Below are 16,193 nucleotides of genomic sequence, written 5' to 3' on the forward strand. Positions count from 1 at the left end.
TCGATTAACAGGAGCTCGGGGATTGGTTGTTGTTCGTGACGCGTGATGACGTCACCACAGGCATAAATACCACAACTGGGCCGTTAGCTCGGTCTTTTACAACAGACGGCGGCTGATTTATTATGTGTACACGCTGACCAGCTACCATGTTGTGCTTCAGCCGTTCTCTTTAATTATCTCAGTTAAATCTCAGCACGTTCTGGTAATAAATGGACGGTAAGCGAAAGATTAATTTTCGTAGTTATGTCGTTTTGTTGGTATGTGGTGTTGCGCATGCGCAGAACGTTCTGACTTGAAGAAATTGTCAATGAAGTTATTGCGTTTTTGTAACCGTTTAATTATTAGATAGAAAAAATAAAATAACATCGTGTAGCCGAATATGTGAAGCTGTGCGGTGTTTTCAGAGCCTGAATCTTGGATATATGATGACCCTCGTGGTCGCCATTTTGTTTTGGCTAATTGTTAGCTAGCTGTTTGGGCTAGTCAGTATTTTATATTTCTAATTATATTATGATCCACCAGCTCCATCTGTGTCACTCATCTTATTCTTTATTTTTATATCATAATTTTTAACTAATTTTGTTCGTTACAAGAAATGAGAACCCTTAAAGAAGCAGTTTGTAATGCGTCATAAGATATGATGCCTGTGTTTATAAATATGATCTGATTCTCATGGACGCCATTTTGTTTTGGCTAGTCAGTTAAAAAAAATAAAACAAATAAATGTAACCCTCCTTTCTTGGCATGCACGTAGTTTGCTCAGTACTCGTGTGTGTATGTATGGAGGAATATGATTCCCAGTGCTATGTCTTCGGTACCAGCATGTTCCCATCAGCTGGTCCTATCCTCAATCACTGGTACATCTTACACGTGACCACTGCAGATGGGTCTTCATGCTCTAAATTATATTTTAGCTTGTATACCAATATATTAAAAGAAAATAAGCCATGTTTTATAGCATTTCAAGTTCTTGCTTTGTTTCCTAACTTTTACTTTATATTCTTTAGGTGGTCAAATTGCATCCTGGGAGAATAAATCTGTAAGTACTAAACTTTATCTTTATATTCATCCTCCTCGTATTGGCACACACAGTGTCTTCCGTGCCTGTGTGTGTAATCTAAGGAGGAACATTATCCTGTCATATTATAGCTGGCATCAGGGGTTGTAGTCTCTTGTGCCTGCTTTCAGATTGAGACAGTTTCAGTGTGTATTTAAACTACAGTTGAGCTTTATCTAATGCAGAATTTTTTTTTTTTTTTGCTTTCAGGTGAACGTGGAGCTCTTCATGTTCCTGTAGATTAAGAGTTGGTATTTGTTTTCATAGAGATGTGGTTTTTACACTACAGCTTGGTTTACATTTGAGCCTGGTATGATGTACAAGTTTGCTCCTTGAACAAACCCCTTAAATCCTAAGACCGTGTGTATATACAATTCTCATTGTTCAATAAAGACTTCATTTTGCAGTACTCTTTATCTTGACTTTTTTTTTTTTTAACCTATAAAACAGAATTGTTAATTAACCTTACATGTCATGAAATGGACATGTAGAAAAACTTCATCAACCCACTCGGTGTATGACCTGGATGATGGACAAAGTAAGCAGGATATATGATCAAGTTCATAATTTAATAAAGATTGATGTGAACAAAAAATCTTGTAAGGTCAGAATCACTTATCAGAGATGAATACTTTATATAAATGTCTCATTTCAAATCATACTGTCAAACATGACTATTCTCTTAAAAGCAAAAGAGCCAGGAACACAGAAACCTGACTGAACAGTTTTCACTTGGATGTACAGTAATGCTTTACATTCAGGTTCTTTTAGCCAACAATATTTACTGCATTAGTTAAAATGCTCCCACATCCTCAAATCTGATTGGTCAGAAGTGTTTACTTGTATAAACCTGTTAAATCTTAAGACACATTTTTGTGCTTGTGTATTTTAACAAATCATTGATGTAAGGTGATGCTGGTATAACATTTATGGAAGGAGTCTCCAGTATCAGTATTTAGTAAACGTCAGGATGTCTTCAGGCTTTTTTGGTTTCTTCATAACAAGCTGCAATTTTTGTCTTTAAGGCAGAGGAAAAGTATTTGGTGATGGAACAGCTTGAATTTAAGTGATGGGAAGAATTTCTTGCTGTTTCACAAAATTAAACCAGCTGAAAGATTAAAGTGTAGTTCATCTGTGGTATAAAATAAATCAGTTGGTTAAACCGGGATACAACTGCATTGACTTGTTCAATCCGTGACCAAAAATAAAATCATCTTTCTAAGTAACTTAAAGTTTTTCAATGAATAACTGCAAAAATTTGTTACTGGTTCTTGTTTATTATATTCTTTACTTTTACTCATTGATATTTACGTTGCTTAACGCAACCGTTATTTAATATATTTCGGTTTGTTTGAAACGAAAGAAACAAATACTGTATAAGAGTCATGTTTTCTTGGTGTTAAATAATGCGTCAAATAGTGTCAGTTAAGAGAACCTTAATTTAAAGTGTGATCAGCTGTACAAACAAAAAACATCTTCAGTTTAAAGACCAAAGACCAGCCATGTGGACTGAATTCAGATTCAAACTGGCATCTGAAAATAATTTACAGAATTAACATATTTTGGAATATACAGATTAAACCGTGGTTCAGAATGGACGCCATTTAACCAGGTTATTTAGTCCGGAAATGGGTCTGTGCCATTTTTTTTAATCTAGACTTCACTCAAAAATATGGCATAAACCATATTAATGATTGCATACTCACACACACCCTCCTATATCTCACTGAAGTGTCTCATTCGTTTCTATTGGGGGCTGTAAAGAACAGCTTTGGTATCTGATATCATAGAATTTTAACTGCAAACATAACATTGAAATTCTGCTATTTTGTTTTAGTATGTAAATTTCTCATCGCTTTCTCTCAGAATTCTTTCTCCCTCGCAATAAAAACACACATCCAACTACAGTGTTCACATAGACATGAACCCCCTGCAAAGTGTTAAATACGCTCTAAATATCCAGAGAGCCTTTCCTATGTTAATTTCACGACAGGTCTTATTAAGCAGGAGACTTTTTAACAGGAAGGAAAGTAACTGGATCATCATCATCATCATTATTCCCACAACCCGAGCAAGCATTTTACACACTGGTCCCAGCCCTCAGGACAGTCACACTGTGCTTTCCTGCTGGTTTTCTACTACAGGAGCTGCACTCAGTTCACATGTTTCCCACTCTGATGTTAGGGTTGAACAAGGGGTTTAGGTTTGGGTCTTCGTCAGCTGAAGCCCGGCCCAGCTTGGCCATGATGATGATGAGGGTGAAGAAGCCGATCACTCCCAGGATAAGGAGCATAAAGATCCTCTGCTTTAGTGTAAACGTCCTTCTCTTAGGGCCCAAGCGATTTCTGGTAAGAAGAAGAACGACAAAAACTACAGATAAGACACAAAAACAGATGAGGTTTAAACAGACAAGCCAAAATGTGTCGAATATTTGATACTGAGGTAAAAATTCTTCCCCGGATGTCCGTAGAACGAGCCTTCACATTTTGCAGACCGGGATAACCGGCGTGTGAAGACGCATCCTGATGGGGAAGTACGTTTTAAAGGACTGCAACTGTGTCAGGGTAAATATTCTGCAGAACGCAATTACACTAAATAACTACAATAAAAACCTGTACGTCTACTCACATACACACACACACACACATACACACGCACACACACATACACACGCACACAGACAGACACACACACACAGACAGACACACACACACAGACAGACACACACACACACAGACAGACACACACACACACAGACAGACACACACACACACACAGACACACACACACACAGACAGACACACACACAGACAGACACACACACTGACAGACACACACACTGACAGACACACACACTGACAGACACACACACTGACAGACACAGACAGACACACACACACTGACAGACACAGACAGAGACACGCACACAGACAGACACACACTGACAGACACAGACAGACACACACACACTGACACACACAGACAGACACACGCACACTGACAGACACAGACAGACACACGCACACAGACAGACACAGACAGACACACGCACACAGACAGACACAGACAGACACACGCACACAGACAGACACAGACAGACACACACACACTGACAGACACAGACAGACACACGTACACAGACAGACACAGACAGACACACGCACACAGACAGACACAGACAGACACACACACACTGACAGACACAGACAGACACACGCACACAGACAGACACACACACACTGACAGACACAGACAGACACACGCACACAGACAGACACAGACAGACACACGCACACAGACAGACACACGCACACAGACAGACACACGCACACAGACAGACACACTGACAGACACAGACAGACACACACACACACACTGACAGACACAGACAGACACACACACTGACAGACACACACGCACACAGACACACACGCACACAGACACACACACACTGACAGACAGACACACACACTGACAGACAGACACACACACTGACAGACAGACACACACACTGACAGACAGACACACACACTGACAGACAGACACACACTGACAGACAGACAGACACACACACAGACAGACAGACACACACACAGACAGACAGACACACACACAGACAGACACACACACACACAGACAGACAGACACACACACAGACAGACACACACACACACAGACAGACACACACACACACAGACAGACACACACACACACAGACAGACACACACACACACAGACAGACACACACACTGACAGACACACACACTGACAGACACACACACTGACAGACACAGACAGACACACACACTGACAGACACAGACAGACACACACACTGACAGACAGACACACACACTGACAGACAGACACACACACTGACAGACAGACACACACACTGACAGACAGACACACACACTGACAGACAGACACACACACTGACAGACAGACACACACACTGACAGACAGACACACACTGACAGACACACACACTGACAGACACACACACTGACAGACACACACACTGACAGACACACACACTGACAGACACAGACAGACAGACACACACACTGACAGACACAGACAGACAGACACACACACTGACAGACACAGACAGACACACACACTGACAGACACAGACAGACACACACACTGACAGACACAGACAGACACACACACTGACAGACACAGACAGACACACACTGACAGACACTGACAGACACACACACTGACAGACACAGACAGACACACACACTGACAGACACACACACTGACAGACACACACACTGACAGACACACACACACGCACACAGACACACACGCACACAGACACAGACACACACACTGACAGACAGACACACACACTGACAGACAGACACACACACTGACAGACAGACACACACACTGACAGACAGACACACACACTGACAGACAGACACACACACTGACAGACAGACACACACACTGACAGACAGACACACACTGACAGACAGACACACACACTGACAGACAGACACACACACAGACAGACAGACACACACACAGACAGACAGACACACACACAGACAGACACACACACACACAGACAGACAGACAGACACACACACAGACAGACAGACACACACACAGACAGACAGACACACACACAGACAGACAGACACACACACAGACAGACAGACACACACACAGACAGACACACACACACACAGACAGACACACACACTGACAGACACACACACTGACAGACACACACACTGACAGACACAGACAGACACACACACTGACAGACACAGACACTGACAGACACAGACAGACACACACACTGACAGACAGACACACACACTGACAGACAGACACACACACAGACAGACACACACACAGACAGACAGACACACACACAGACAGACAGACACACACACAGACAGACAGACACACACACAGACAGACAGACACACACACAGACAGACAGACACACACACAGACAGACAGACACACACACAGACAGACACACACACTGACAGACACACACACTGACAGACACACACACTGACAGACACACACACTGACAGACACACACACTGACAGACACACACACTGACAGACACAGACAGACACACACACTGACAGACAGACACACACACTGACAGACAGACACACACACTGACAGACAGACACACACACTGACAGACAGACACACACACTGACAGACAGACACACACTGACAGACAGACACACACACTGACAGACAGACACACACTGACAGACAGACACACACTGACAGACAGACACACACTGACAGACACACACACTGACAGACACACACACTGACAGACACACACACTGACAGACACAGACAGACAGACACACACACTGACAGACACAGACAGACACACACACTGACAGACACAGACAGACACACACACTGACAGACACAGACAGACACACACTGACAGACACAGACAGACACACACACTGACAGACACAGACAGACACAGACAGACACACACACTGACAGACACACACACTGACAGACACACACACTGACAGACACACACACGCACACAGACAGACACACACACTGACAGACACAGACAGACACACACACACTGACAGACACAGACAGACACACGCACACTGACAGACACACTGACAGACACACACACACACTGACAGACACAGACAGACACACACACTGACAGACACAGACAGACACACACACTGACAGACACACACACTGACAGACACACACACTGACAGACACACACACTGACAGACACACACACTGACAGACACACACACAGACAGACACACACACAGACAGACACACACACAGACAGACAGACACACAGACAGACAGACACACACTGACAGACAGACACACACACTGACAGACAGACACACACTGACAGACAGACACACACTGACAGACAGACACACACTGACAGACAGACACACACTGACAGACACACACACGCACACATACAGACACACGCACACAGACAGACAGACAGACACACACACACTGACACGCACACAGACAGACACACGCACAGACAGACAGACACACACACACACACTGACAGACACACTGACAGACACACTGACAGACACACTGACAGACACACTGACAGACACACTGACAGACACACGCACACTGACAGACACATTTTCTACATAATAATGTGTGTGACTCACTGATTTGGGATGCACTGAAATTTACCGCATGCTGTAAACTTTTATCTCTTTATCCTTATTCGTGACTATTAGGTGTCTAAGACATTACTCACAAATTTCCACCACAATGTACAAAGTATAGTACGTACGAACATACGGCACACACACTGTTTAAAAAAACAACAACAGATTAAAATTAAAGTCTCACTTTAGGATTTGTGCGAACCAGCTGAGCGCTGGTCTCCGCCGGTACTTATCGTCATCGAAGTCGATATGAGTGACGGACGTGTGGCCTGATTCTCGTGTGTCGTACACCTTTCTAGGTGAAGAAGCTGAGAGGGGGGAGAAAAAAAATTGCACACTTGTAGCACATGGGTTCAGTGATAAAGTTTACACACACATGCACAAAGCACTCTTTGATTATTACTATTAATATCAGTAATAGTAGTAAAAAAAATCATTAAAAAACATATATATATATATATATATATGTGGTTTTTTTTTTAAATATATATTTTTTATTCCTGCGATACAAAAAGATTTATTTTTTTTTTTTAAACAGAATTTTTCAGGCATTAATAATGATACTGAAATTTTTTTTTATTAATCATTTATTATGCCCACACAAATCTATACTATATAATATAACAAAGACACCTGTTTTGTAGGTCTTTATAAATAAACAAAAAGAAAAACAGATCTCAGGCTGTTTGGAGTCGAGTTGCCCGTCTTACTGTGATTAACATCAAATACGGTTCATTCTGTACCTTTGTTGATGACGATAGTGTCCGGTGCGGTGGCTGTGATCATGTCGATAACGGAGGGCTCCTGTACCCCCAATCCTCCATTATTGTGGCTGTGGCTGTGGCCATGCCCCGAGTCCTGATGAGAACAGGCTGGAGCGATTGTGGGTTCTGAGGGATAAAAGTGTGACGGGGCAGAAATGGAAGATTCGGCCGATGGCGCTGGGGATCAGAGGAGCAAGACGTTAATATCCAGCACCGACAAAGAGTGTGAAGAGAGTTGAACCTTTAGTAAACTGATTTAAATTGAAAAGTAGGCTGGACTCACCGTCAAAAGTCCAGTCTGTATAATCAGTCACGTCTTGTGCTGTGCTTTCTTCCACCACAGACTGGTCCTCCACCTGAACAAAGGGAGCAGCAGAAACGTCTTGCGTTAATGATCATTTTCTTACAATATTTAAATTTTACTCATTGTGTCTTGACCAGAATTTAGTCTTTATTAAACAATATGGCAGTGGTGGCTGAAGCGGTTAAGGCTCTGGTTGTTGAATAGAGGATCAGGATTCAAGAGCCAAGCTGCCACTGTTGAGCAAGGCCCTTATCCCTCACACATGGCTGACCATGTGCTCCGACCCCGACCTCCAAAGTCGAGATAAGTGAAGAAAGAATCTCACTGTGCTTTAATGTATATGTGACAAAATAAAGGATTCAATTCTATTCAATATCATTAAAACCCGGTCTATGTTTGCATACACTTTAAATTCACTATAAATCTGCCCCATTTCTCACCCTGCTACTCACCAGTGGAAGGCCCAGTCCTGCTCGTGCCCAGTTCACTGAGGACAGTTGCGTTCTCAGCATGTCAGCCACAGGGCTGGCAAGGTTAGAGGGAGGAAAAACAGGTCCCTGGCATGTTGGACACTGGTAACCCGCTGGTGCCGTGTACAGTGGCAGGCGTGATGCCAGTTCATTCAGGCAGGACCAGTGGAACAGATCTGACATGAAAAGAAAAAGATCAGCCATCTGACACAGTGTGATCTTGTTTCACAGCCTGGTAACTAACAGAATATCAGAAATTGCCTTGAGTTTTTTTCTGACTCATTTTTAAGTTGTACTAAAATCAGAGCAATATTCAAAGACCAAATATTAAACAACTACTAACAAAAATATATAATATAAATATAATATATAATATAAAATATATAATATAAAAATGTACAAGAAACAAAAGAGGACAGCAAACACGATCCCCAAAAATGTAAAATTAAGCCACATTTTCAACAATACTGTTTGTATTGCAGATATAATGTATAAAAGGGATAAAACAAAATAGATCAATGTAAACGAATTCTACATTTATAATACGGTCAAAGCAGAACAGATGGTTTGAGCCAATGGGGTGAAATCTAAACAAATCAAAAATCTAAATCAAAAGTTTTACATTTATATAGAAATTGCTATTCCTAAAGGGACTCACCATAGCACACTAATCTCACAGTGTCCTGGGAATTTAAAGGCTGATTACACAGACTGCAGTTAGGATTGTAATCACTGTCCTGTAGCCACTGCAGGTAGGATTGTACAATACACTGTACAAGAAAGAAGCAAACAGCGACATTCAATTCAAAGGAGCTGATCTGTAGTTCAAGTTCAAGGTTAAGAAGCTTTTATTGTCATTTCAAACATATACTGTATAGCAGTTGCAGTACACAGTGAAATGAGAAAGTTTCTCCAGGATCACGGTGCTACATAACACACAGACTATAGAGCTATAAGGACTTAGTAAGTAGCCCTAGATACATAAAGTGCATCTGTTTGACCTGGTGTAAACAGTGCAGGACATGACAAACAAGACAGTACAGGACAAAAGACAAGAAGACAGCACAGGACAAAAAACAAGACAGGACAAGACGACAGCACAGGACAAAAGACAGTGTAGGACAAGAAGACAGCGCAGGAGAAAAAACAAGACGACAGTGCAGAACAAAAAGTCAAGACGACAGTGCAGAACAAAAAGTCAAGACGACAGGGCAGGACAAAAAGTCAAGACGACAGGGCAGGACAAAAAGTCAAGACGACAGGGCAGGACAAAAAGTCAAGACGACAGGGCAGGACAAAAAGTCAAGACGACAGGGCAGGACAAAAAGTCAAGACGACAGGGCAGGACAAAAAGTCAAGACGACAGGGCAGGACAAAAAGTCAAGACGACAGGGCAGAACAAAAAGTCAAGACGACAGGGCAGAACAAAAAGTCAAGACGACAGGGCAGAACAAAAAGTCAAGACGACAGGGCAGAACAAAAGGTCAAGACGACAGGGCAGAACAAAAGGTCAAGACGACAGGGCAGAACAAAAAGTCAAGACGACAGGGCAGAACAAAAAGTCAAGACGACAGGGCAGAACAAAAAGTCAAGACGACAGGGCAGAACAAAAAGTCAAGACGACAGGGCAGAACAAAAAGTCAAGACGACAGGGCAGAACAAAAAGTCAAGACGACAGGGCAGAACAAAAAGTCAAGACGACAGGGCAGAACAAAAAGTCAAGACGACAGGGCAGAACAAAAGGTCAAGACGACAGGGCAGAACAAAAGGTCAAGACGACAGGGCAGAACAAAAAGTCAAGACGACAGGGCAGAACAAAAAGTCAAGACGACAGGGCAGAACAAAAAGTCAAGACGACAGGGCAGAACAAAAAGTCAAGACGACAGGGCAGAACAAAAAGTCAAGACGACAGGGCAGAACAAAAAGTCAAGACGACAGGGCAGAACAAAAAGTCAAGACGACAGGGCAGGACAAAAGACAGTGCAAACAGAAAATACAAGACATCACACAAAAGACAATAAACAAAAACAGCACAGTTCATACATGACCAAAGTTGAAATGCTGTACACATTTATTTATAATGACATGACCGACCTTGCCGTGATTGGACACCAGGCAGTGTTCACACACATTGACACGATGCTCGAAGCAGAACAGGTTTGTCACCTTCCTCTTCGGACACTTACACAGACCCATAGTCTGGCTGTCAAACTGCGCACAAACACATCCACGTTGTCACCGAAAACAACTAAACATTCAGTGATTAAAGACGACTTCAGAACAGACAGATTGCTAGAAAATCTCTATTCATCCTAAACGACAACACTGTTAAATACTGAAACTTACAAACAAGCTAGTTATTAGCTCTGTTAGCTATTAGCTCTGTTAGTTAGCTCTGTTAGCTATTAGCCCTGTTAGTTTTAACTATTAGCTCTGTTTAAACTTCACATGGTTGTAAACATTAAACAGACTTACATGGATTTAAGGGATCGAATCACCACAAATTAATCGTCTCTCTACTATTCACTATGTGCAAGCTTAGTTACTGAGCTTCATATTTGAGTAACATTTTCTTCCGGTCAGAATTTTTTTGCCACGTCTCTTCCGCTACAGTCGCACAGTAATGACGTCACATATTGACAGCGTCCAGTCAAACCTGGAAAACTGTGAAATAAATGTTAGTATTCAGTGCGTTTGTATTTTTGGTATTGTGTTGTGGAATTATGACATATCTTACGGATACTTCTGCAACATTTTAAGTTAAATAGACATTTAAAAAAAATATAAATATATGTAGATGGTTATATGTTATTAATATTTAATAACTGGTAATTGTGTAATAAATTAAAGCTACATTGCATATAAATACATGTACATGTTTACATTTAAGGTAGAATGTTATGGGTTTTTTTTTTTGGTTTTTTTAAATGGGACCTTGTGCATTGCTTTGACGTCCTACGTTTTACAAAAAGCAATTAAAATTTATTTTATTTTATTATTATATAATATTTTTTAGATTTGTGTAAGGATAAAGAAAATATAAGTTTAAATATATAATAAATAAAGACATACATGTTTGTAGAGATTATTTAAAATTAAAAATAAAATAATAAACAATCATATGTTATATTATATTATATATTATATTATCTTATATGATTATATTTTTTATTTTATTATTATATTATACATTATATTATATATTTTTTAGATTTGTGTAAAGATAAACACGTAAAGAAAATATACGTTTAAATATATAATAAATAAAGACATGTTTGTAGAGATTATTTAAAATAAATAAATTAATTAATAAAGTAAATAATTATATATTATATTATTATATTATATTATATATTATTATATTATATTTTCTAAATTTGTGTAAAGATAAACACGTAAAGAAAATATAAGTTTAAATATATAATAAATAACCAGACAGACATGTTTGTAGGGATCATTTAAAATAAATAAAATAATAAAGTAATTGTAGCCCCGCCCCATTTTCCGCCATTTTTGTTTAAGGCGGGTAATTTTGAAACGCTGCTGAAGGTTGTATCGATTTCAGCGTTTACGATTATTGTAGTTACTACAAATGAATCTGATTTAGTATAATATTCATATTATCTATCTATCTTTAGAGTTTAAGCATTTATCGGTGCGCTTGTTTTAGTGAATGTCGAAGTAACTGCTTAGTTATTAGTCCCCGAGTTATTTGTTTTGTAAGATGAACAGCAGAACATCCGCTGGACAAACGAGCACAAACAACAAACAAAACAGAAGTAAGTTGTACATTTACTAGTTTTTAGGAACACAAAAAGTCACATTGTGCACCGTTATAGGAAACAATGTGAGCAAAACCACTAGGTTATCCAGCTCATGTACTCACTGTTATTGTTTTCATGAAGCTAGGCTAATGCTAGCGAGACGGCTACGTTAGCTTAGCTTTTTTTTACGTCACGTTTGTCGGTGTTTTTTTCATCAAAACATCGCAAAAACAAAAAATCCGGAAAACTCCCTGAAAACAACGAAGCTCATTTCGACACAGTCTCGTTCACTGACAGCTACATTGCTTAGGTTTTCAGCCGAGTGCAAAAGTTAGTACTCCCTCGTTTTCTGGGGGCGGAAATAATTTGATAATCTTAATGTCTTTCATGTGGCTAATTCTGATGTATTTATTACACTATATTCACTTGGCAGACCCTTTCATTTCAAGGTTTTGCTTGAGAACACAAAAAGGGCAATTTGGCAGGCTTCGAACCCACAACCTTCTGACCAGTTAAACAAAACCCTAAATACTGTGTAATTTAAAGCAACACACACACACAGACAGATAAACAGGGGGGGAGGGGGGGGGCAGACACACACACACACACACACACACACACACACACACACACACACACAGAGAGACAGAGAGAGAGAGACAGACAGACACAGGGAGACAGACACAGAGAGTGAGTGAGAGGGACAGAGAGAGAGACCGACAGACAGAGTTTTGGCTACATGGGATTTACAATATGAAAATGTAAAATACACTCAAACTGTCAAGCTTCTTTAACCTGTGAGTAGTCAGTAATCAAAATCAGATATTCACATGACCAGAATTTACAGACCTGACAACTCAAAATGACCCTTCAGAAATTAATTCTGATTCATGGCTGCATCAGAACACAGACACAGATCTTGGGAAAAAAATCCCAAACAGATGACAGGAGACCTGTATTTGAAAATAATTAATTATTTGTGTTGGAAAGAGCATCCATGCAAAATGTAGCTGCCAATAAAAGAAAATATAATTCACAACTATTGAAACAAATTAAGTGATTAAAACAAGGCAAGTGGAAGTTATGGTCACTGAAATCCAGCCAATGTTTCTTCATTACAATCTGAAGACTAAAAATAATCAGAGAATAAAATGCAAAAGAAAATATTTGGTTTTAAGTAATGGCTTTTTATGAGTAGTTCTAGCTTGTTAATTGTACTTGTATTTTTGGATTGTCTTTTTGAAATAAATCCGAATGTTTGATTTTGTAGAGTCAGATGGAGGCAGCACACCACGCCGGAGATCAGCCCGGCTGTCTGCAAATGAAGAAAACATTCCTCCTAAAGCTGAGGTGAGAAAAGGCTATTAGTGTTGGAAGTAAGAGTAAATCTGATTAACATAAATATTGGAAATTCTCCACTGTGCTTTGGACACTCACATATGCTACTGTTTTATCCCGAAGGCTCCGTGCGTTCCTGTCAAACGATCGATCACTGTGAGGAAGATTGTACCAAGGAAAACCCAGGTGAAAACCCAGGTTATATATGTATTAGGAATGACGTTTTTTCATTAAAAAAAATTTTCATAAATTTTTGCTGTTATCTTTTCCCAGGCCACATCTGAGCTTAATAAGGAAAATGTGGAGAAAAGACTATCCGGTGATTCTAGAAAAAGGTCCAAAGTCTCAAGTCCACCCCAAGCTGAGACAACTGTGTCCAAACCCACCATCCTGTCTCCCATCCAGGCCCCTGCATCACCTTCTCCCAATACAGCACAACCTGAGCAGGACCCCGTGTGGTCCCACAAAGTGCGACGCTCGTACAGCCGCCTGAGCATTGGCGACCGCTCGTTTGAGAGCCCCAAGCCTGAGTCTGCCTCGTCCCCCACACGCAGAGAAACTATGTTCGGGTTCGAAAGGCTACAGACCCCAGAGGTGATCCATAAGGCCAACGTGTCCAGAGGAGCGTCTTCCTCCATGTGCATCGAATCCTTCAACCTCTCAGCAGCCGACGACACAGTCGCCAACACCCCAGAGCCTGATCTGAACATTCCTGGTGTTTGCCTGGTGAAGAAGAACGCACGGAGGAAGAGGGTTCAACAGATAAAGGTGAGTGAAGGACACAGAGATGGACACTACTCGCATCATTTTCTTTTATTTTTTTCAGCAGTAGGTAATGTACATGAGCATTAATCATATTTATGTTCTTAAGTTTCATTTTTATACGATGTACCTGAATATTTTTTTACCTGATTGTGTTCAAAAACATTACTTTTTAAAAAAAAAATACTTCTGAAACTCATGACTAAATACACATCTCCTTTACCTAAAGATTTGATGATACTAAAAATTAAAGATCCATATACGGTGTCTGCTATATAAATCCTGTCGCAAGTTGCAGGGGAAAAAAGCACCATTTTGAAACAAGTGCATTGATGTAATCTGATGATTTGCCTTGTACTCAGAGCCGCTGTTACAGAAAATTCATCAAAAATGTCTGACTAATAAAACGTTCAATCACGTGTAAATGGTTATCCAGTGCTAGCCTTAACATTCATGCTTTTAATTGTATTCTGCCTCGGTGTGATCTCTTCTTCAGACGTCAGAACTGGATATTCTAGCCGCACAGATGAATGCTGAGTTCGAGGAGGCGGAGTGCTTTGAGCTGGTGGTGGAGTGACACACCGAGGCAGCTACAGAGACATTTCATGCCCTGGGGACAAATGAACTCTGACCCAATCCTGCTTCAGTAAAAGAGTTCATAATTAGCTACAGATCAAGGTGTTAATATACAGATCTGGAAAAAAAATGGAATAATCCATTATGTACGAGGATCATTTTGCCCTGTCATATGTTAGTGTTCCTTAATGCATCAGTAGATCAGAAGTTGAATATGAATATCGCGTTTGAAATTTGACACTTATTTTTCTCAATGTCAAAAGGATTTATATGCTGTTCTACATGTTTTCTCTTTTTGTTGTTTATTTTATTATTCCGTCTATTGTCCGATTCTGTAAAAGCCCTAGATCTGCTCGTTCACGTCATTAGGACATGGTTACTTATTGCTTATGTTTCTTATGACTACTGTTGTGTTCATGCTTTCTGTTAGCTAAAAAAATTAGCAGAAGCATAATCTTTATTCCTCATTGTTCAGTGGTGTCTTTATTATGCATATTATACACAGCTGTTGGATTTAGTCATGTCCAAGCATTTAGGACATTTGTCACGGATTAGCTGCTCAAATGACATCCATCCGAACCCAAATGTAGATTGTGTAGTTTAATTCTGCGCAATACTTTGCAATTACCAATGCTGAGTAAAAAAAAAAGTTTTACCATTTTATTCACTTTTGTGTATGTATGAAGTTTTGATGTATGGTCCACTTTATTAGGAACACTGGCATACCTACTCATTCATGAAAGAATTAAATCAGCCAAACTGTGCAGATGACGATCTGAAGATCCAGCAAGTTTCCCCAATTCTGTGCCAACTATTGTGTCAAATTCCTGAACCGCATCTACCAGAATGATTGAAATGCTTTTCTGTTCACTATGGATGTAAAGAGTTGTCATTTGCTTTATCACAAGCTTCCTTAAAGCTCAAACAAATCTGTGTGTTCTTTCACTTTTCATCTCCCATGCACA

The 16,193-nt window shown here is 40.4% G+C and overlaps 2 protein-coding genes, 1 long non-coding RNA gene and 1 other non-coding gene across 4 annotated transcripts; 3 read left to right on the top strand and 1 right to left on the bottom strand.

Moving 5' to 3' along the window:
* Positions 1 to 64: 64 nt before the first annotated feature.
* LOC113634149 lies at positions 65 to 1,466 on the top strand. The gene is made up of 3 exons (XR_003438454.2): positions 65 to 216; positions 1,008 to 1,039; positions 1,268 to 1,466. It is a non-coding gene; the product is annotated as an uncharacterized LOC113634149 (long non-coding RNA).
* Positions 731 to 865, top strand: LOC113634195. The gene has a single exon (XR_003438462.1). It is a non-coding gene; the product is annotated as a small nucleolar RNA SNORA57 (small nucleolar RNA).
* Positions 1,467 to 1,612: 146 nt separating the features above from the next.
* Positions 1,613 to 11,424, bottom strand: zfpl1 (zinc finger protein-like 1). Its single transcript, XM_027132900.2, has 8 exons — positions 11,264 to 11,424; positions 10,883 to 10,999; positions 9,447 to 9,558; positions 8,771 to 8,964; positions 8,298 to 8,370; positions 7,994 to 8,191; positions 7,435 to 7,558; positions 1,613 to 3,402 (listed from the first exon to the last, which is right to left on the bottom strand). Exons 2-8 carry the CDS (start codon positions 10,982 to 10,984, stop codon positions 3,216 to 3,218), a joined length of 990 nt encoding a protein of 329 aa, XP_026988701.1. The 5' UTR covers positions 10,985 to 10,999; positions 11,264 to 11,424; the 3' UTR covers positions 1,613 to 3,215.
* An 874-nt stretch (positions 11,425 to 12,298) lies between these two features.
* cdca5 (cell division cycle associated 5) lies at positions 12,299 to 15,891 on the top strand. The gene is made up of 5 exons (XM_027132847.2): positions 12,299 to 12,567; positions 13,823 to 13,902; positions 14,014 to 14,076; positions 14,164 to 14,658; positions 15,149 to 15,891. The coding sequence occupies exons 1-5, from the start codon at positions 12,513 to 12,515 to the stop codon at positions 15,227 to 15,229; spliced, it is 774 nt and encodes a 257-aa protein (XP_026988648.2). The 5' UTR covers positions 12,299 to 12,512; the 3' UTR covers positions 15,230 to 15,891.
* Positions 15,892 to 16,193: the final 302 nt, after the last annotated feature.

Source organism: Tachysurus fulvidraco, chromosome 26 (assembly GCF_022655615.1).
Source record: "Tachysurus fulvidraco isolate hzauxx_2018 chromosome 26, HZAU_PFXX_2.0, whole genome shotgun sequence".
Taxonomy (NCBI): Eukaryota; Metazoa; Chordata; class Actinopteri; order Siluriformes; family Bagridae; genus Tachysurus; species Tachysurus fulvidraco.

Coding starts and splice junctions, on each gene's coding strand:
- zfpl1 (XM_027132900.2), bottom strand. CDS start 10,984: ATGGGTCTGTGTAAGTGTCCGAAGAGGAAGGTGACAAACCTGTTCTGC. Junction 8,192..8,297: donor TACAGACTGGACTTTTGACG/GTGAGTCCAGCC, acceptor TCTGATCCCCAG/CGCCATCGGCCGAATCTTCC. Junction 3,403..7,434: donor TGGTTCGCACAAATCCTAAA/GTGAGACTTTAA, acceptor TCTTCTTACCAG/AAATCGCTTGGGCCCTAAGA.
- cdca5 (XM_027132847.2), top strand. CDS start 12,513: ATGAACAGCAGAACATCCGCTGGACAAACGAGCACAAACAACAAACAA. Junction 12,568..13,822: donor AAACAACAAACAAAACAGAA/GTAAGTTGTACA, acceptor TTGATTTTGTAG/AGTCAGATGGAGGCAGCACA. Junction 14,077..14,163: donor TTGTACCAAGGAAAACCCAG/GTGAAAACCCAG, acceptor ATCTTTTCCCAG/GCCACATCTGAGCTTAATAA.